The sequence below is a fragment of the Anguilla rostrata genome, chromosome 1 (assembly GCF_018555375.3).
Source record: "Anguilla rostrata isolate EN2019 chromosome 1, ASM1855537v3, whole genome shotgun sequence".
NCBI classification, from domain to species: domain Eukaryota; kingdom Metazoa; phylum Chordata; class Actinopteri; order Anguilliformes; family Anguillidae; genus Anguilla; species Anguilla rostrata.
Window position 1 is genome coordinate 39786873 of NC_057933.1, and position 22725 is coordinate 39809597.

Here is a 22725-nt window from a genome sequence, read left to right on the forward strand (position 1 = left end):
GGATCTGCTAGTGTCTTAAAATTTTCCTAGCAGGTGAAACGTTAAAGAATGTCACATATGTATTTGACCCAGGTCTGCTGTACATCTGACCTGATGCTTTGTGATGTTGTGTGGATGTGGGTGTGACCTGTGTGGCACACTTCCACCACAAACACCCCCAGGGTAAACTAGCGCTGTCAGACTCCGTTACCTGTTGTGATCAAATGGTACCAGAGAGACTGGCCTCTTTAAGCGCTCTTCTTTTGGTTTGGCTTCTGTCTCACCATTCTTCTTGCACTGACTGCTTGTTGAGTGGTTCTATTTTGAATCTTTACCACTATTTACAGATTTCACCTAGTGCACCAGTTCAATCAGATCCTTGTTGTCGGGTTCTGGATATTAGTTCACACAGATGATTTCCCTTTGGGGTAACTGTGCCCAAAATGTGCCACCTTTTTTTGCAGTCGCATGAAAATGGGACAGGGAAGCCTATTTGAAGAGAATGGCAGTCCCACACATTTAGGTTGAACCATTAATCAGCAGGAAGATGGTATCTGCCCATTTAGTTCCTTTTTAGCCATGTTGCATTTTGTTTATAGAGTGAGAACCTCAAATTCTTAAGATTTCATTTATGGATGGAGGCAGTTTCACTTTGCAATGACAGGGAGTCTGATGTGTTCACACATCATGGTAAGGAGAGCTTGTGCCGTAAGACTCCCTACTTCTCCAGTGAGTCGAGTCACAGTGTCCCAATTTTCCCTAGTGTGACTATGGAAGAATCAGATGACAATGCTGCTGATTTTGTGGATAATGTTTTTTATTGCTATGACACTGGCTGGCGTAGGTGTTGGTTGAGTTGGCACAGAGCTATTATGAGACAGTGAAGCAGGCTGGTTGAGTTGGCACGACTTTTGAGACATAAGCTACCTAGTTGAGTCTGGCACAGAGCTGTTAGAAGCTGTAGCTGGTTGGTTGAGTTGGCACAGAGCTATTGAGACAGTGAAGCTGACTTTGAGTTTGGCACAGAGCTGTTAGAAGGCTGTGAAGCTGGTTGGCTTGAGTTGGCACGAGCTATTATGAGGCAGTGAAGCTGGTTGGTTGAGTTGGCACAGAGCTATTATGAGGCAGTGAAGCTGGTTGGTTGAGTTGGCACAGAGCTGTTAGAAGGCTGTGAAGCTGGTTGGTTGAGTTGGCACAGAGCTATTATGAGGCAGTGAAGCTGACTAGTTGAGTTGGCACAGAGCTATTAGAGACAGTGAAGCTGACTAGTTGAGTTGGCACAGAGCTGTTAGAAGGCTGTGAAGCTGGCTAGTTGAGTTGGCACAGAGCTATTATGAGGCAGTGAAACAGGCTGGTTGAGTTGGCACAGAGCTATTATGAGGCAGTGAAACAGGCTGGTTGAGTTGGCACAGAGCTATTATGAGGCAGTGAAGCTGGCTAGTTGAGTTGGCACAGAGCTATTAGAAGGCAGTGAAGCTGGCTAGTTGAGTTGGCACAGAGCTATTATGAGGCAGTGAAGCTGGCTAGTTGAGTTGGCACAGAGCTATTAGAAGGCAGTCCCACGTCACCTCTTTGTTGAGGTCACTCCTCTGGCTACTGGTCGCTGCCAGGATCATGTTCAAAGTCTTGACCCTTGCCTACACTGCAGCCAACAGGACGGCCCCCACCTACTTACAGGAAATGATTCAATCCTGTGCATCTTCCACCGTGGTCTGAAGACTCTTCAGACTGGACCTGGACTAACTATCACCATTCTGTGGGGCACTCCCAATCTGGGATAATTTTTATCAATTAAGTCCCCCTCTTTTTTGCTACACATGTGCCACTTTCGTGTTACATGTACCTCCGTCCAGCACTTATTGTACTTTGTATCATTATCTTGATGCTGTAGCTTGTCATGCCTCTTTTTGACTTAGCGTAGGTTAGGTCAGAGTAACGTTTGCTGTGTGAACTGGACTTAATGTGTTCATGGCTATAAATAACTGTTACATTATATTGTACCTTATTTGGACCAGTGTTTTGTAAAGTTGTTCCAATGACCTTCGGTATGCACTTTGTGTATGTCGCTTTGGATAAAAGCGTCTGCCAAATAAATGTAACGTAGTTGAGTTGGCACAGACCAATTAGAAGCTGGCCAGTTGAGTTGGTGCTCCGAAGTTCACTAGTTAGCGCTCAGCTGTTGGATGACAGTATAGCTGACTAGATTAGTTAGCACTGAGCTGTTGCAAGCCCTGGTTAGGTAAGGTGCAGAAGTTGGAATGCACTTACAATACTCTGGCTTGTTCAGTTAGGACAGAACAACCGGAAGGCAGCAAATCTTGCTGATTTAGTTAGTGCAGAGGTACTGCGAGGCAGCGAAACTGACTTGCTTAATGCCCCCTAGCCCCATATTGCCATATCCTGCAAAAATGGCCAAGACATTTTTAAATTACATTTGGAGGGAAGCTCCCAGAAGTCTTCCTTTATCAGCACAGGAGAAGGGAGCATATCCATTTGGGATTTCCAATTTAAGTTTGCCTGGAGCTGTGGGGTGAAAGTGCAGGGGAATGTTTCAGAATGCAGCTATTTTTAATATTCTCTGCCCTGTTTTTTTTTATTTTTTTACTGTTTTATTATTTTATTTTGCTTCCTGTCTCCTCTGCCCCGAAGCAGTTTTACTCAAATTAACTTCAGATTCAACCGGGTTCGGTTCCAGATTTATTTCTGTTCCATGATTGCGCAGCCAAGAACAGCCTGCCCTGGTCTCTGGCCATCCTGCTCCAGGACAGGAGTCGCCCGCTTGCCAGACCGTCTCCTCTGACGAATCAGCACTTCAGACAGGAATGCTGAGTTCTTTTAGTTGACGGTTGTTATTTCTTCTGGTTCATGTACTTGTTTTTATCACTGGTTGATTAGCTGACTGAAGATGTGCTGGCGTTCCGCACGCGGGTGAAATGTGCGTGGGACATCACAGCATTAGGCCATGGGACTGGCTAGCCAGACACAGCCTCCCCAAGCTGAAACAGAGACCCTGCCCCCTCAGCCATAATGCACTCATCTCTTGTTTTTGTAAACTTAGCAATCAGGGTTCCACCTGACCACAACCAGAGACCTAATGCCTGGAGTCAATGCTAACCATGGGCTCTAGGTCAGGCCAGTGAAATGTCTGGCATCACAAGCAGTGTTCTGTGTCGACACAGTGTGTGATGGATCATGCACAGGGTGTTCTGTGTTGACACAGTCAGTTTGATGGCTCTGGCAGAGAATATTCTGTGCTGACACAGTAAAGCCGCTTTTCCACCGCATGGTGCCGGCTCAAGCGACGCCGCATGAGACTGCCGTTTCTGACCAATCAGTGGTCTGCAGTGTTTTCACGTCACCTTTTGGTATCGCCTCAGCTCGCTTGGAACCTCGACGGAGGTGATACCCAAAAAAGTACCAGGTACCAGGTACTATCCACAACTTTTGCCCGATGGAAAACCAAAAAAGTCGAGTCGAGTCGAGTTGAGCCGGTACCATGCAGTGGAAAAGCGACTTAAGTTTGATGGCTCTGGCACAGAGTGTTCGGTGTTGACACTGTGTGATGGCTCAGGCCCAGGGTGTTCTGTGTTGACACAGTCAGTTTGATGGCTCAGGCACAGAGGGTTCTGTGTTGACACTGTGTGATGGCTCAGGCCCAGGGTGTTCTGTGTTGACGCAGTCAGTTTGATGTCTCTGGCACAGGGTGTTCTGTGTTGATGCAGTCAGTTTGATGTCTCTGGCACAGGGTGTTCTGTGTTGACACAGTCAGTGTGATGGCTCTGGCACAGAGTGTTCTGTGTTGACACAGTCAGTGTGATGGCTCTGGCACAGAGTGTTTTGTGTTGACACAGTTGACCACACTCCTCTGGAGCTTCTGCTGTCTCCAAAGCAGCAGCATTTCCTTTTGGCTTTGGCTTTTCTCATCCTCACCATTGATGCACCGCCAGGTATTGCCTTCCCTCCTTCCTCCTGGGATGACTGACACCTCAATGGACCAATGGTCAGCTCCTGTTTCAGCTGCTGCGCACCAGGCAGCTGTCTGCCGTCATTGGGAGGGCTCTCCCAGATAATGCGGGACTCTCCCTTTTCCCTTGAGAATGCATGGAAGCCCAAACTCAGCACGTTCGCGGGGAATTTCTGGAATATGTAAAAACGTGCTTGTCTACGAAACCCAGAAAAGTTGGGCTGTTCCAGGCACTTACAGTAAGCCCGTCTGATGCATGTCTGGTTAGTTCTGCCAAATGTAAATATCTTTCTGGGCTTATTTCCTAATATTTCCTGGCTGCTCGTTGAAGATGATTAATGACTGATGTCGAACACGCTGTGCATGCAGATTGGGAACGTGAGGTGGTTCGCTCTGCGTGTTGCGCTCGGGTCCTGAGGCGCTGTTTTAAAGCAGTGTTGGGCCTGCATTTCACCACAGCGCACAGGCTTCCTGTGGCTCCTCTGTCACCACCCTCAGTCTTTCTCCGTGTGTGGCGCGGCATCACATCTGTGAATATGCCTATTGAAAATGACATTTTAATCAGTGGCCGATGAGGTGGATTTGAACTAGCAACCCCTAGCCGCCGGCAAGCGACCTGTTTCTGTAAAACGCCCGTCCAGGAGAGTTTCAGGAGAGGGAGCAGACTGAATGATCGCAGCAGGGCGTTGCCGCCCCTGTCCCGTTTGTGACTGCCCCCCCATCTCTGCCATCTCCCCATTCTCACTCCTTTCAGGTGTCTTCCCCTTTTTCTTTTTCTTGAGAAAATGGGGAACAAAGAAAAGAGGAGTGAATGCTCCACAGGAAACGGGAGCTTGGCGGTAGGTTCCCCCTTTCAGTTCCTTTTACAGAGGGGGAAACCTGCAGGAACGTTGCTGTAATCATTACTTTGGTGTTGGAAAGAGAGGACCTTTTTTAGCCCAGTGTTCACTCTGATTAAGCTTTATTGTCATAGAAGGTTACGTGAATTTTTGCAGTTAAGATCAGTACTAGAGTTAAAATGAACAAAGAAATTTTTTTCTGCCACATCCTGCTCAGAGTCTACAATCTCCCATAATGCATTGTGAAAACACGTTGCAGTCAGAGATAATGGGGCAGTGCACAGAAGGAAAAATGGATCACTGTTCTTGTATAAAATTTCACAGTATTTTCATGCTGTCACTGTGCTGTAAAGATCATTAGCATGCCACTCCATGTAGCATAGTTGCTGAAAACAAAGTTGACACTAACTTTGTTCTTTTTATTTCTTTTATTGAATTTTATGATGTGAGAAACTTAAAATGCCTTTTTTAATTGCGTTTGTGATCGTAGTTAATGATGAATTTTTCTACAGTTGAATGTTATCTGTTTTACTGCATAAAACCGGTTATAGCTGCCCACACCTATAGCTTGGCACAAGCCCAACAGACTGATCTAATCTCAGTTAAATGATGTCAACATTTTACTTCAGGCTATAGGCTAGCTATAAATCACTGAGTCCATGCATGATTTGGTAGCCATGAAGGGCAACAAAAACTAGTCAACATTTTGTCATTAATTTTACATATTTTTTATTACTTTTATTGCATTGTGTTGCTAGACTATCATATCAATGCAATTCCATTTTATAATGTGATGTGAGAAACTTTTTTTGTTGCCATTTTTAATTGTGCTTTGTGATCATTGTTAATAATGGCAGAATTTGTTTCAGCTCAACAAAAAGTCACTTATTGTCTGTTGTACTGCATAAAACTGGCTACAATTGCACACTGCAATAGCCTGGCACCAGCCCAACAGACTGATTTAATCTCAGCCTAATAGAATCTCCATTTTACTTCAGGATATAGCTATGAATCAGTGAGTCCGCACGTAATGTGGTAGCCATGAAGGGCTGTTTCACCTTTTTTTAAAATTGCTCGTTTTGGATGTATTCAATATTTTGTCACTAATTTCACATAAAAGATAAATCATAATCAGCCCACTGCATTGAGCAGTTTTGTACTCTCGTCTGATAAACACATCGCTGGATGTGTTTGTTGACAGTTATTTTAAGCGTTGCTGCAATTTCATTGTATTTAGTTGAATATAAAGGGCAAAAATATTGCTGAACGTCCTTTGTAGCATGTACTACTGTAAAGAGTTACGTGCATAATTAGTTGATTTACATATCATAGAAGTATTCATTTCTTGATGTTCCTTTGAAGGGAATCCATTTTTTTACTTCATGGTTCAAACGGGACTGCTCATTTTAAATGTGTGAAAATGCTGGAGCTTTCCATTACATTGCATGAGAGTTTAAGTTGCTCATGATCTTGGAGGGGTGATCTAAAGCTCTTAACACTTCCGGGACAGTTGTGTCCTCGTGCCACCGGACCCTCAGTGCATTTGTGTGTCTTCCACGACTTTCCCAAATTCATGGAAGGAGGTCTAGGAAGGAAGTCTACTTGCGTAGTACAGTTTTCCGTGTGTAGATTGCAGAGAGACAGATGAAGCATAAAGATCTGATTTTTTGGATGGAGCCGGCTGGCCCGTGTGCAAGGCTTATGTAAGGCAGAATATCGGCTGCTGACGGCCTGAGGTGGTTGGAGTGAAGAGGGTCGGAATTCGATGCTCAGCGGGCTGCGGCGTTGCCGGTGGACAGACGGGTCTGAGCCAGCGGGGCGAGCGGTTCTCACGTCTCTCAGCCTGACTTGTGAACGGGGCTGTGAGGAGCAGCGTCTCCTCGCCGAGCCTCCATGGAGGAGAGCACGCGCTTATCTGAGCGCTCCCACAGCCACACAGCTCCTCGTGAGCCTTGCAGTTTGATCACTGACCATTTCAAACTGAGGAGAATCTTTTTCAAAACATTTATTTGATATCGTTCCACAAGCCCCCTGGTACGCTTAATGAGGCATTACAATAACGATGCCAGGAGTGCAGGTCAGAAAACCTTGTCCTGTTAAGCTCTCTTGCTTTACTCCTAGCTGACTTATGAACGTATGTAGTAAAATAGTAAAACACTAGTGCAGCTCCTGCACAAGGACCGATCCCATGAGAAGATGAAACATAACAACATTAGCAGTAAATAATTAACAGCCCGGGAGAGACCTCTGACCCAGTTGTGGTCTTTTAGGGTTTTTGTGAATGGGGACGTGACATCACCGCTGCTGTACTCATCTGTTCTTACAAGGTGACCATAATTCATGTGAAATGAAAAGAAAATGTCTGAGTGAGCGAGAGAAAGTCGGCAAGCGGAGGCAACGGAAGACCGATGAGCTGCTATTTCAGTCGAGTCAGGGCAGGAACAGGCTCCTGTCTTTGTCTGTTTCCATAGCTACAGTGCCAGCGTATAATTGCCTTGTTCTCATGCTGTATGATGGTATAAATGGCAGAATTAGGATATTGATTGCTGTATTGTAGTTACTAGTGGTCTTCGTCAATCACATGCGAAGGAAAAAGATTTTTACCTGCCGATCTTTTTATTATTAATCAGCAATTAGTCAGATAATGATTGTGTACGCTTCTGGAAAAGGTCACAGCACACATGCACATGCACACACACACGCGCACACACACGCACACACATACACACACACACACAGCAGCAACAGACAGCCAGGCCTAGCAATATAAAAACCGCAGGATTTGAGCAACTTCCTATGGAAAAGCTGCATTTGCATACTGTGACCTCTGCGGGGGCGTTTTGTCTCTGCCTCTCAGTATCTACATCCCGATCAATTTGTGCTAGATCAAAAGGACTGGCACCAGTGTGGCGCGCTGCCTCTTCAAATGGATTAGCTGCTTTTGTGTCTTCTTAAACCTGATTGAAGTCGCCTTGCTGTGCTGAATGCATCCTCGCAGCAAGAGGCCCCGTGTGACATTTTGCCTCATGTTTATTTATTGGACACCCAGCAAAGGAAATGTACCCTTATCTCCCAAACAGAGGACTGCCCTCTTCCATTCCATCGTCCAATTGGTCCTGATGGCACCATCCCCTCCTCTGTCCCGACATCCAATTGGTCCCTACGGCATTCCACCCTTTTGAGGACAAAGCTGTAGTTTCTAATTTGGGTTACTGCGTGTGCCAGGTTGTGATATTCCACAGGCTGTAGTTTTGGATTGATGACATGGCGGCCACTGTAAATTAGGGAGAATGAGGAGGATGTTAAAACCTTTTTTATATCCCGAATTAAATTTTTCTATATTTACATCTCAATTATGTATTTCCACAATATATACCGTATTTTTCAGAAAGATACTGTCTATACAGTATGGGGATGCATATAATAATTACTTGGCTCTCCCGACTGTTCATAACGGGCTTGTCACAACATTACTGTTTTGACGCTGGTGTTACTTCCCTGTGAAACCCCATTGATACTGGTATTACCTGCCGTCGCCACTAGGGGGTCCTGCCAGATTCCCTCATAGGACAAGGGTCAAGTTTCAGACTCAGATTTTAATAATTCACAAAACACTTCACAATAAGAAATCAAAATTCTTACGAATCAAAATGTAAATTGGAATAAAATACAAGGTGAATTAACTTGGCCTAAATAAATAGCCTAAATTTAATTTCCGTGATGCAGACTTAACAAAAACGGCCTCAATAAAGTGACATCTGAATTGCAAAAATGTAACATAAATATAAAATAAACAACTGAAACCAATAGCAAAGCAAAACTGTAGCCTATCTATGACCGGGCTGAGCGATCACAGTAGGCCTGTAATCTAATTTACAGCTCTGCTAGGCAACTGAGGTGAAGACCTACCTGTAGAATCACCGCTCAGCACAGGCCCTTTCCAAACACCAACCCTTTCAATGCTGTCATTGGTCAGTGATAAGGACACGTAGGCTATATAGTGTGCTTACATTCATTTAATAATGTTAATGCTGAAGCTCTGCAAATTCACTTTTAATTCATGAAATTTTTTTCAATTTAATTAAAAAATTGTAATGACAAAATACTAGTATTCACAGTGTGGAGATGAGTACACCGGTGTTGGTTTGTGCACCGTATACCGCTGGTTAAACCAAACACCACGACGAGCATAGTTCACTCAAGTGTTCTGGGAAAAGTTGTGGACGGAATGCATTCTGATGTAGTATTATGTCAGCCAACAGGAGACATAATATTCAACTTTCAAACAAGATGAAAGAGAAACCCGCTGTCATCCTGGGCACTGGAGCTGATTCGTCCTTCCACGTAATGTACAAAAACAGCTCACAGCGGACAGCCTTGCAAATATGTATGTGCACAGGTCTGTCGTGTTCGTGTGAATTGAATACGTGCGTTTATTTACCTTACAAAGCCCTGTGAGGCTAGCTAATTGCAGCACTGTAAGTAGGGTCACCATTTGTTCTAAAACACATGACCCATAGGGAACTTAAACTGCCATTGCAATCAATGCTTTCATTGGATTCCCATTGCCGTTGGGTTAGCGCAGTCCCCTGACTAATCATACAATGAGTGGTGAATTGTGATGCTCGTAGAAGTAATTAGTATTCTTAATACATGGAGAGGAAGGTAAATAATGGACGGAATGTCAACCAGAATTCTTTGAGCAACCAAGTGCACGAGTACCTGCCTGGTACACTGCACCGTATATGCAGGGATCTATTGTATGGTGACCAGCAACCAGGGCGCAAGAGAGCTTTGAGTGGCCGATGGATGGCGTCCACAGTTTGACTAATGAATTTTTGAGTGCAAACATTCCACTAGAAAAACTGCATAACCCAGAGGATATGCACTGATCAGTTTGGACGTTATCAGTGGTGGGGCAGTTCCCACTGCAGAGCAGCTGGGGCAGAAGTACATGCCCCGAGCTGCTCATGCAAATAAAGACAATATAGAGGAGCAGGGCAGCAGATTGCACAGATAATGACGTTCTGCACCTTTTATTTGTTTTATAGATTACTGGTCTGTTGCGAATATCACAGAGGGATTCTTGTTGGTCTTTGTTGTGGATTTCGACAATGTGAGTGCAGTCATCACTGATTATGTAAGTTACATGTTGAAAGTGTACCAGCTTAGCGTGAAAAGCTTGATGCCAAGTTGCGTCAAGGGAAAGGATTCTAGAGAAGGGCAAAACCGAAGCTGGAAAATAAAATCAGCCGTTCACAAACGCCAAACCCAGGTTCAGTTACATTCATGACAATGGAAATATCATCAGATCTTGGCATTGCTCAAGAAATCGTTGTTCAAGTAGGGTTCAGGGGCATAGCTCATGTTAATCGCTGAGCATGGGAAAGGCCTCAGTGAAATGATCAGACTAGAGGAGTGAGAATGCATGGAACTTACAGTAAGACTCAACAACTGAAAACAGAATTCCAAACTGTCTCAGCAGACACACAGCCCAGTCAAAACAAGAAATGCACAATGCCTCAAAACATTCAGAGAAGTTGTGGGGAGATTGGCAACATATTATGTACAGCCCCAATGATTTTTCAGTTGTGCACAAATTCCTTAAGGCTGTTAGGTAAGGTGTTTGACCCCAAAGAAGTCTGCACACTTGACGCTACAAAACTCCTTCTGTACTGGATTCTCGGATTTCCTAACTTGCAGTTACAAATTATTTGCACAAGAAAACAGCACTGCAATGCGAGAGAGGGAGAGTTCTGGGACAGAGCCAACAAAATCTTTCCAAATATTACACAGAAACAAAAGTATACTTTGTCTCTTCCAAATCAACTCCGATACAGGAGGATATGTATCTATGCCTGGAAAGGTTTACACCAAGCACTGACACACAATGACGGAGTGAAAATATTACATTTACATTACAGGCATTTAGCAGACGCTCTTATCCAGAGCGACTTACACAACTTTTACATAGCATTTTTACATTGTATCCATTTATACAGCTGGATATATACTGAAGCAATTTTGGTTAAGTACCTTGCTCAAGGGTACAAACGGCAGTGTCCTACCCGGGAATCGAACCTGCGACCTTTCGGTTACAAGCCCAGTTCCTTACCCACTGTGCTACACTCCGCCCAGGGAGTGTAGCACAGTGTAAGCCATGATTAAACTGAGTCACCGATTAAACCCAAACTGGTGAGGGAACGGGTCCTGGTTTTCTTTCCAGTGCTGGAGAGGGTGAGACGCCTCAGTGTGGCATGACTTAGACACCTCATCTGATGCTGCTAACTGTGTGGCTGTGGATGGGGCTGAGGAATCCATAAATGCAAACTGCTTCTCTGGAGCCTGGAGGTACAGAGGGATCCTTTGCAGTTTAAGTTTAAGAGAGAGAGGACCTTGTCAGTATCTCGTTGATGTAGTGTCTTTCTCCCCCCAGGGTCTAGGGTAGCAGCCAGATGAAACGAGTCCAAATCTTCAAACTCAGCCAGCGGTCTTTCTATTGAAGATTTCATTGTTGTGACCATTTTGTTTGGTATCATGCTTGCCACAGCATAGTGAAGGCCTCTGGCACCTTGCATAACGTTGCATAACACCACCACGCTGTATATTTCACTCTAAACCCCCCCCCCCCCCCTTTTTCATGACACTTGTTACATGTTGCCCCATCCCAGCACTTTTTGGTAATTTGTATTTGTCCTAATACTGTAGCTTATTCTTCTGCCTAGTTGGCTTTGCAGAGGTTAGGTCTGAATAGTGTTCACTGTGTGAACTAAACTGTGTTCTTGGCTAGAAATAGCTGTACAAAATAAGTATTGTATCTTACCGAACCTGTGTTTAGTAGTTGTCTATGACCATGAAATGCACTTTTTGTACGTCGCTTTGGATAAAAGCGTCTGCCAAATAAATGTAATGTAATGTAATGTAATAACGTAAGTCATGGTTTTACCAGCCTGGCATTCATCTGTTGCTTCCTCTAAAGGCTCCAATGTCTGACAGAGCTTTTTGATTAGTTTCATTTCATTCAGCTGAACAGGGGCTTGAAGCTGTGACAGAACTTGTGAGGGGATCTGAACACATGACCTCATCATTTTCAGCTGGCTATTCCACCTTGTTACATGTGCACCATGGAACTTCAGATGACCCTCAGTATTTTCGTTGCCCTTGTGGTTCTGTTGTCCGTGGCCCTTGTTCCAGGGTATCACGCATCACAAGCTGGTTGTTTGGGCTTCTCTCAGGTCCATCTGTTACACTGGTCTCCACGAGGTCAGCTTCGTCATCATCGTCATCTGTGTCACTGTCATGAACCTCCACTGCTGGGAAGAGAGTGAATGCCTTCACATGTTCTTATCAACCGCATTGTCAGTCACAATGACAGACACATTGCTGACAGTGTTGTAGATGGCAGTGGTGTTCTCATACTCCTGAAAAACGATTTCCTCTGTGTGTCTTCCCTTGAACCTTTCACAAGCCAGTATTACTGTGTGAAGCTCAAACTCCAAAATCAAGTGAGCAGTTATACCCAGAAAAGATGTCCACAGTAAGATGCATGCATTGAGCTTTCTGCATGTGTGCTCTCAAGTCATCCTTAGTGACAGCTGTGTGCTATGGAACAAGCTTCTGACTCCGGTGCTTTCTGCCTCACACGGTGAAGCGAGGTTCAGCTGAGTTGTGAATTTTGCAAAAGCTGTTGTTTTCAGTGCTTGACAGAGGAAGCAGACCATTGGCAGTGTAGTTGACTGTACTGTCTGAAAGCTCCAATTAATGGCTGTTGGTGGCTGGGCATTTCGCAGTGTCAGACAGGTCAAGCGATTATGTGTGTCCTAATTCTGTTGAGCTGTTGCTGGTGAGCAGAGTTGCTCTACTAAGAATGTCAGGATGCATTTTCTAGAAGAAAAAAGAAAATGAGTCAGGCTCTTGGTTAGGTCAACAGTTATAGTGACTGACTCACAGATACAGTGGGCTTAGAAATTACTGGCACCCTTAATAAAGATGTACCAAAAAGGTTGTACAAAATAAACATCTTAGATAATGAGCTGTATTTTATTTTTTAACATAAAAATAATATTATTCATTCTAATATATTTATTCTGTGAAAAAAAAGTTCTTTCACACAAGTTAAACTCACACAATTATAATGCTTGGAACGGTCACCTGTTAGGGTTGCATGCGTTAAAATTATGCTTTAAATCGTTATTTGTTAGTGGTGCATACAAAGAATCAGAATGATTAAAAGGGGCATAGGGTATAGAATCCTGGGCATAGGCTACAGTATGATGGTTAGTGGAATGGCACAGCTAAAATGGCTTCCACAGAACTTTGATACTGTTGTTATGGAAATAAGCATTGTTACATAAGAAAGTAAGAAAGTTGGAACACAAGCGCCACTGAGATGTTCAGTAAAATTATTAAATTTTGCCGATCTCATGCACAAATATCATACACGCAACAACATGAAAAGAGAATGAAAGTTCTATGGAAGCCATTTTAGCTGTATTGCCAAATAAACATACAAGGATGCTGATTATAATTTAATTTAACTTGCATTCTAATTCTATGGTCAGACCACTGTCCAGACATAAACAACTGATTTCTCTATATTTCGAATGTAGAAAAAGGTCCACAAAATAATGTTTTTTCTTTGTGATAAGCTGGTACAACATGAGGAAAAACATACCTGAAGATGCCTTTTAAAGTTGAAAGAACAGATGTACTACAGTGCTTATAGACTGCACTGTGATTTCCTGATGTTGTGGGCGTTGGTTCACCAAAGTTAGTTTTCTTTAAAAAAACAAACAAAAATAAGGTTGTGAACATTAACTCAATTCAGCATGATTATGTGGTATTCTGGGTAATGTTGTTTTAATCAAATTTGAGACAACAGAATTGTTCTCAAAATCAAAAGTACAGAATTACAGGTGAAAATAAAACATTAATTTTCTCCATGAATAAATGAAAATGAGTAGAGTGTTGATCCTGCATAATATGTAATTGTATTACATACATTGTGATTGAATATATTTGATTTGTTTACCTGCCAAGACAACATCTCTTAGAAGTGGAATTTTATTGAATTTGATAGAATTAAATTCTGTTTCCATTTCAGTCCCTATTCTGCTTCCTTAGATTTGATTTGATTTGATTTAATTTAATTTGATTTGATTTTTGGGTTAAAATATGTACACATTGTACAGCCCAGAGGATAACATGTTAAGGGTTCAACACTTGTTTCCAACGTGGTCCTCTTTGGAATAGTGCTTCTGTGCTCTATATTTTAAAAATCCTCCACATGATCATTATGATGCTGTAGCATTCATCAAGATAATTTACTCAACACATATACATCAATCAGCAGAAGCAAAACAGAAAACCAGAAATACGTTTACTGATACTTGACACAGCCAGTAATTTACACAACTTCTGTAATCATAAGATACTGTGATATCACAGCCCAACTTCCTCCTTAGAAAACCTCTTACCTGTCTTTTAAAGATACCCCTGGACTGAGACAGCCAAACTTGCATTGGAAGGTTGTTCTACAGTACAATATCAGTGTGAAAGAATGACCTGTGTACCACACTATTTAGTCTGGGTGCATACCCTGGCTCTTGTGTTGTGGTTGTGTTGAATGCCAACCATAGTACTTTGTGAGCTCAGGTACTCAGGCGCTGTACCGTTAATGATGTTATACATGTGGTTGAGCTTTAGCTGCTCCACCCTGAGTTCTACAGGTGGCCAGCCCACTGCTATGAATTCATTTGCCCCAATAACTGCTCTATTTGGAATGTTAAACAAGTACCGAAATGTTATTTTGCACTACCTGCATCTTGTTTTTCAGATTTGTTGACAGTCCACTACACCACACAGAGGAGGCATAATCAAAATGGCCCTGTATTAAAGTCGCCACAAGCAGCTTCTTGGTTTTAAGATCAAACCTCCATGATCTGCGGCATAGAAATTTGAGTTTATTGACACACTTGTGTAGAATTGTAGCTACAATGGATTCACCTGTAAGTGAATGGTCCATTTTGCTTCTAAATCCTAAATGTGTGACAGATGATTGAGGCACACTTCCTAGAGCTGGGTGCAATTCTGATTCCTATTCCTACTCCAGGAATTGAGTTGGAATTTACCAATCCATTCCAAATAAATTCCTGAATGGCCTCAACCCTGGTGGGAGCATGAGTGTCAATCATTGTTAAGTGGAAATTGACTCATCACCGTGACTTTGAGGAGGGGGCGTGTAATGCGATAATTGTCAAACGTGTGATCAAAGAAGGCTCTACTGACTTGCATGTGAGAAAAGTGCTTTGGAAAAAACGGTGACCCTAATTTACCTCAGTCTGACTGGGTGTGCTAAGAACATCATTCTGCACCAACCCGAATTTCAGCACATTACATTACATTTATTTAGCAGCACACATCCCTTCTTAGCCTCATTTAATTTAAAACTACAATGAAATATTTTATAGGCCTGTATTGTGATGAAGACTATGAGATGTTCTTATCCATGGCATTATTCTAAAAATGAAATCATTTTATATATTAGCGTTTTGATTGTTATTTGGCAGACTTATAGTATCCCAGACAAAGTACAAACTTTTGAGGTGTATTTCATACCATTTCATACAAAACCATAATAAAATGGTGTTAATTTATAAGGCTCAGCTCAGACATTTTATGGTTGAGTTTTAGAGGTTCTTTATGAGGAGGGTGGCTATGAGGGACCTCTAAAACAGAAACAGGAACCCCTAAAATCTCAACTTTGTCACTGTAAACCTTTCACCACATGGCCCCCCTGAAATGTTACCTGTCTGTACCTTCTTAGTTATGTGGCCATTTGTGATTGAGAACCAGATTTCTCTGATAATGTACTGACTCAAGACTTTTGGTACGAAATGTTGTTTTTTACAGAAATGTTGTTTTGGCGTTGATTTGAACAAAGCTGTAACACCTCTGGACCAACGGCATGAAACTCGACTAGTTTCGCAAAGGCATCAAGCTTGCTTCTGTACATCGTTTCTTACTACTGCAAAATTAAGCAAATAAAGCATAGCTTACATGCCAAATAAATGATAGCATACCTTACTAACTAGCTACGCAGCATACACACACACACACACACACACAAACATTTCTGAAGTTTCCATAGGTGTACGTGCACATTAAAAGTGGAAGCACATTAGCTGTATAGTTCACCTTTTCTTCATTAACTAGCTACTTAACATAGCTAGCCTCTCTGACAAGCAAGCCAAAGTTAAGAAAATAATGTACCTCATCAGGACTATAGGTCTTGTATGAGTTGATTATGCTCTTGATCTGCTTTCATATCTCTTTTCAAGCATTTGACAGCTTATTTAGGAAACTGTTACTGGCACCATCATGTATGAATGCTGTCAATCCATTGAAGTAACCCATTGGTTTTTTGACCAAGACGCTAGCATTACCATAAAAGTTAATATGGCAATGTTAATATGTGTGAAAGTGGCTTGTGTGTTACAGGGACTCATAAAACCACCCCTCAGCTCACACATATTCAAATGTTAATTTTAGCATTTAAAATTGAATGTTTGTTTTTTTTTTCTTTTCTTTTTTTGAAAGGTATTTGAATATTGAATGAAAATTTGACAACCTTAGTGCTCACATTCAGTAAATATAAAAACGTCACAATTTCAGTTTCACATTATTGAAAGAACCGATTCACCAAAGCCCATTTGAAAAAGTGGTTCTGACTGTCATCTGATGTGTGGAAACACATAAATGACATAAGGGTTTTTTTCATACACTTGTACCAAATTGGCCCAATTTACTCTAGTCTTTCACAGTGCTGTGCATGAAAGCAACAGGAAGTGTTCATCATTCAAAATTACATAAAGCATACATTCTGTATACATCTGTAAAAACACATTTCATAAACATATGTCTGCATGCCGACATAATGGCACGTTACAACTGAAGTTGCACCAGTGTCTTCATAGTAACTTGGTCTTTTCTTCATAAATAGTTTCACTGAATTTATTTTGTTGTGTCATCTAGCATTGCATGGGAGCATCAGTGAGATGGTCAGGGTGAAATGGAGGTTTGGAGGTGGGTGGGGGTGAGATTGAGATTTGGGGGTCGTGGGGTAAGATGGAGGTGGGTGGGGGTGTGATTGAGGTTTAGAGGTTGGCGGGGCTGAGATGGAGGTGAGTGGGGTGAGATGAAGGTTTGGAGGTCAGTGGGGTAAGATGGAGGTGGTTGCTCTTTTCCACTGTAATTGTTGGCAGGGTGGTTGGCACACATGCTGGCCCCTGACACAGTGGATCCACGAGGACCCTGTGTGGGGCGGACGGGCACTGCGGGCGTCTGTGAGACGTGACCTTTGCACTGTGGGTTCCTCTCAGCGGGAGGAAATCAGGTCGACCTCGCGCTCAGTTTCGCTGGCAGTGAGACCCCACTGACCTTTCCTCATCTTTTCACCCGACGCTGTCTGTATAATCCCCATTTTCTCTGTCTCTTTCCCCTTCCCGCCCTCCGTCTGTAAAATCAAACCCATTCTCTCTCTCTCTCTCCCTCTTCCTCTCTCCTTCTCGCTCCCTCTCTCCCTCTTTCTCGCCATTTTTATTCATTGGAATATTTTTATAAAATGTCACTGCTGCTGCATCTTACTGCTGCATTTTGCATCCTCATGCTTGGTTGAGGCTGGTGTGTGTGTGTGTGGGGGTGGGGGTTCTCTACTTTCTCTATCTGGCAAGACGAAACAAAAGACAATCTGAAATAGTTGTCTCAGGCAATTAGGACTTTAATCTCTGAGTGGAAGCTTTCACAATTAGCTCCTTTCACAAAGTAGCTCCTTTTCTGAGCCTGTCTGTGAGGGGAAGGAGTAGCAGTGCGTTGAAAGAGTAGCTGGTGAAGAATTTCAGAAACGTTGTAGTGATGCAGGTAAATGGAAAGCGTCCAAAGGAGACGAACACCCCAGCCCCGGAGCTGCTCAGTTCCGGGCAGCTGCTCCCTTTCTGGGCTCTTTGGGGGTTTTTCATGAAAGGCCAACGCCAATGTAAACACACATGCTTTAGCTCAAAGAGTGACATGTTGCATCAGCTCCAGGCAAAGGATGAGCTGAGTACAGGTCCTGCAGGAGCCTCGGTGAATGGTGGCTTTTACACATTTTAGTTTGCACTGGATAAAGCCTCTGTCCACACCTATTTGTATCCGAGACGCACAAGCTCAAACACGCTAGCTAAGCCAAAAGGCTGAAGTCACGTGACATTTTCCATCAACGACAGCCCGTGGATCTCGGGTGCACGTGCAAAACTGTTCTAGCACTGCAAAGCGCAAAGTGGCTTTAACTGATCGGCCAGCTATTCATACAGCTGCCACCACAGTTTTCACAAGTAGAAAATAAGAACCTAATAATGGCGGGAAAAGGCTTGTCATTCCATTTTGGCTCTTCATTTGCCGCTGTCTACTTTAAAAGCATAAAATGTATTTAGGCTGCCCTTATACTGATCAGAGGAGAATGTTGCATAATGATTCGTGAACTGGGCTTGTAACTCATGCTGGGGTACTAAAGTTGTGCCCTTGAGCAAGGTACTTAACCTGAATTGCTTCAGTGTATACCCAGCTGTATAAATGGATTCAGTGCAAAAATGTAATCTGAGTAAGTCACTCTTAATCAGAGCATCTGCTAAATGGCAAAATGTGACCTATCCTCACACTGCTCGCACTTCCTGTTTCTCTGGGAACTTTACTTTGCCCCTCTGGGGAATTACTGCGCTTTTATTGCACTTTGCGTTTCTTAGCGCACTGCCCTGGTCTGTGCCCTGGCGTTTGCATTGGAAATGGCTCTGGGCGACAGCATCTTCTAAATGGCGGGGAGGTGAAAGGTGAGACTCATACAGCTGGGGCCTGGGCGAAGCTCTCTTCCGCTCTCGTGTGAAAGTCATGTGGGGAATTGTTTTCTGGGAACCCCTCTGGTCTTCTTTCCTCCTAGAACCCAGATGAATGACTCCTTTGCCTAGTTAAGTAGCAGAATTGCTGTGGCATCTAGCCTGGTGAGAGTTGGTGCAGCCGGTTCTAGAAGACTGTGTGTTTATCATTCTAGCCGCCCTCAGATTTCATACAAAATGCGACAGGCACATGTGCTCCAAACGGAAAAGTGTGTCTGTTTCACAGCATGCTTGAGTTTGGAAAGTACCATATGTTTGAGTGGCATTTTGCTGCACCAAGCCACCAAGGTAAGACATGGAGTGAAGTTAGAGATAGCTCATGTCAGTCAGTGGACGTTAACTTAAGCTAATTTAGCCATCTGGGTATTTCCGTGTGAAGTCTAAGTCGTTCACAAAAGAGAGTACATTTCACACGTGATACTGGGTGTGGATGTCCCTTTGTTGAACCGCTCAACTTGACGGTCTGCCCCAGAAATATTTCCTTCCTGAAAACCGAGCTAGCGGTGTTAGATACGGCTGTGATGTTCATACTCTGCCCTTTTATATGTGTCTGGTTTCCGGTCCCTAAGCTGGTATAATGAAGGACACGGTGATAATAACACGGTGAGTGTGCTGAAGCTGCAGCTCTGCTGCCAGTGAAGGTGACACGGCCCGTGTGACATGACAGCAGAGCTGACAGGAGCGCTGTGCCTGCAGCCCCACATCAGTATGCAGGTCTGCTCACTCACTCATCATCACACCCCCTCTCTCCTCCTCCTCCTCCTCCTCCTCCTCCTCCTCTGTACTCTCTCTCTCCTGCTCATACCGCCCTTCTTGCCCCTCTTTTCTCCCTCTGTTTTCTTCTCCCTCTCCTAATCCTCCTTCTCCTCTATCCTCTCTTTCTCCTGTTCTTCCCCTTTCCTTGTCCCTCTGTTTCTCCCTCTCTTCCTCCTCAATTCTCTCTTTCTTCTATTGTTACCCCTTTCTTTGTCCCTGTTTCTTTCTCTTTCCTTCTCCCTCTCCTCATCCTCTTCCTCCTCAATTCTCTCTTTCTTCTTCTCTTGCCCCTCTCCTTGTCCCTGTTTATCTCTCTCTCTTCTTCCTCTCTATTTCTCTCCATCTCTCCTTTGTTCCTCATGCTCCTCTCTCTCTCCCTCTGTCATTCCCCTCTGGCTCCTCCTGTGCCAGAGCTCCAGGGCAGGCCAGCACAGCCGTGAGGAAGCCCAGCAGTGAGCACCCAGGCCTGGGCCGTGTGCTGGGAGAGCTCCCCTCTGTCCCCAGCGCAGCCATGGAGAGGGCCTCGGGCATGCTGCAGGACCTGGGCCGGCTCAAGCAGGAGATGCAGACCCTGCTGCAGGTGGGCAGGGCCCGAATTTACACACACACGCACACGCACACACATGCACACACACGCACACACACACACACACACACGCACACACACTCACACACACTCACACGCACACGCACACGCACACACCACCACACGCCACACACGCACACACATGCCACACATCACTCCCACACCACAACACACACGCACACACACACACCACACACACTGAAAATCATATCACAACACACAACCGCCACTCACCACACACTGCACACTGACTATGATGTGCAACCGCATGTTGTCGATTAACGTTGTGTATTTGTGTGTGTGTATGTGGGCACGCGCTTGTGTGTGTGTGTATGCGCGCCTTACCCCCCACACATTTCTGATCCTGACATGACCCAGAAAACCCTTGCTTATGCTGCTACAGAAAGTTTCCACAGTATTTAAATTCAATGTTTATAATATTTTTGAGAAAATGGTCTCTCAGCAATTTAAGCTTGCCTCCTGTCCTTTGAATGGTATTTACGCCTAATCTTCCCAGATTCCTACTGGGCATTGCATTTTTCAATTCTAAAAGTTGTTTCAATTGTTGTCCTTAAAGAATTCAAGGAATAAATGTGTATCAGCATAGGAAAGACAGTGTTTTCCTTCATGGTCAATCCCTTTAGCTTTGAGGAACATTAGTTGCCCCGCACACACACAGCTGATCATGCACACTCTTGACTACTCTTTTCTATGTGAGTTTTTGGTGATTCTTGGCCAAATTGCATTTGATGGTGCAAATTAGCACACTTCTGACCTGGTACACACTCACAACCAACCCCCCCAACACACACCTTGGCCTGCGCGCTCTCCTCTTTCTCCGAGTTGGCCGATGTCACTGTCAGTATTGGGCCTGAGGAATCTAATTGGGCCAAACCCCCTGATGAAACCAAGACACAACCGCGACGAGAGAGCAATTCCCAATTGTTTCCTTCCCTCTCCCTCCCCTAATAAATTACGCCCCACCCCCCCCCCCCCCGTCGTCCCTCCCCCACCGAACGCCGCGCTGCCCTGCTTCCATCTGTTAAAGTCGGCGCGCCATCCCGTCGACGGAGCATTGGGTTTCCGAGCACGCGCCCGCTGCTGAAAAATTCCATCAGCTCGGAATAATGGAGCACAAGGCAAATGACACATTAGCATATAATTGCGGATGCGAGGACGGGACTGGACCCAGGCCAGCGTCTGCGCTGCGCGCGCGCGAGCGCCTGTAGCCTGGGTTTACCGAGGCTATCGCTCATTCCCGCGCACCGCACAAATAAAACACTATTTATCTGCGGGCGGGCGGCTCCGCGTCCCGCGGCGATTCGCCGAATGCGTTTCCGGCGCCGGGACGCGATTATTTCTTTTTAATCGCGGCCGAACGCGCCGCCGTTATCCGCCTGAAAATGAGAGTCGAGCGGGCTTGGCGAAACGCAGACGTCCCGCCTTGCGGTTGCGTTCGGGTTCGTTTCATTTGTGGGGAACCCGCTGGAGTCCGAGTCGTGCGCTATGAAGAGCGAGCCAGCTCGTTAGAAGGGAAGAGCGCAGAGGAGGACATCGCTGTGCTTCAGGTTTTTTTTTGTTGCGCTGTTGAACGGCTAATTCGCTATTATTCAGTATTCACCAATTCACTGTATAGTTACGATCCCACCATACGAAAAGCTCCAGCCATGAGGGAGTGAAACGGCCTATAGCAGGGCTGCCCAATCCTTTTCCTGAATGTCTACCGTCCTGTAGCTTTTCATTTCTACTATATTTTGGCACACCTGATTCTACTAATTAGCAGCTCAATACCTCTAGCTGTTGAGTGGGGTGTGCTTTGTTAGGGTTGCACTGAAAACCTACAGGGCGGTAGGTCTCCAGGAGCAGGGCTGGGCAGCCCCGGTCTGCAGTAATGATTTGTTTTCTCAGTGTGACGCGTCTCACTTGACTGACAGGGAGGTGAGGTGTGAGGGTGTGTGAGGGCCGGCGTGTGTTCTTCGTCTGAGCGCTGCCCTTCCTCTCTCCGCAGGAGGGTCGGCAGTCTCCTCCGCCCGGCCTGCAGACTCACGGCAAGGTGGGTGAACAGCAGCCCCCCCCCCCCCCCTACGAAAATCACCCGGCGAATTGCACGCACAGCGACCCGTTCGCTCTCTTCTCCGAAGACAAACACAGCCACGGAAATGAATGCTTTCGCCTCCCTCCTACTGCGGCGCAGTCAATCTGCTCGTAATTTAAAATGTCCGGTTTTTGAGTCGTGCCCGTAATGAATATTTCCTCGTTATCTGTTCTGAGCGACTCTAACGGTGCCCCCCCCCAAGCCGCCGTGGAGCCTGACGGATGCACATGCCTTCTCCCGCTCTAAGGACGACGTGGAGGAGATGCGAATTTATGCCTGCGTTATATAAAGAGCATAATTCCCCTTTAGTGCATCATCCATAATTTACATTTCTCAGCTTTCTGCTGTGCGTTTGCGTGTCTATGCAGACGGGCGCTTCGGCTAAAGGAACGCCTCTGCAGACGCCGGTGCTGTTGCTAAACCCAGCCTGTTTCTGCTGCACGTCCGAATCGGTGCCTGTGCACTTTCTCGGATAAGCATTTCACATGTCTCTGAAGACTACTCTGGCATTTTTTGATTGCATTGGTTTCTTTAAAGTTAATTGGGTATTGTTAAGTTTTCGATATTATTTTGATGTATTT

At 44.7% G+C, this 22725-nt stretch overlaps 1 protein-coding gene across 9 annotated transcripts in view; it reads left to right on the top strand.

Moving 5' to 3' along the window:
• kiaa0586 (KIAA0586 ortholog) overlaps window positions 1–22725 on the top strand; it is a 204575-nt gene that overhangs the window by 68037 nt on the left and 113813 nt on the right. For 7 of the 9 annotated variants that reach the window (XM_064336570.1, XM_064336561.1, XM_064336598.1 and 4 more), the window contains 2 exons: window positions 19875–20043; window positions 22058–22102. In XM_064336570.1, coding sequence (XP_064192640.1) covers window positions 19875–20043; window positions 22058–22102 — 214 coding nt within the window. Of the gene's footprint in view, window positions 1–18484; window positions 18645–19874; window positions 20044–22057; window positions 22103–22725 lie in introns of those variants that run through there. The other 2 variants (XM_064336614.1, XM_064336580.1) reach the window with 2 other exon arrangements.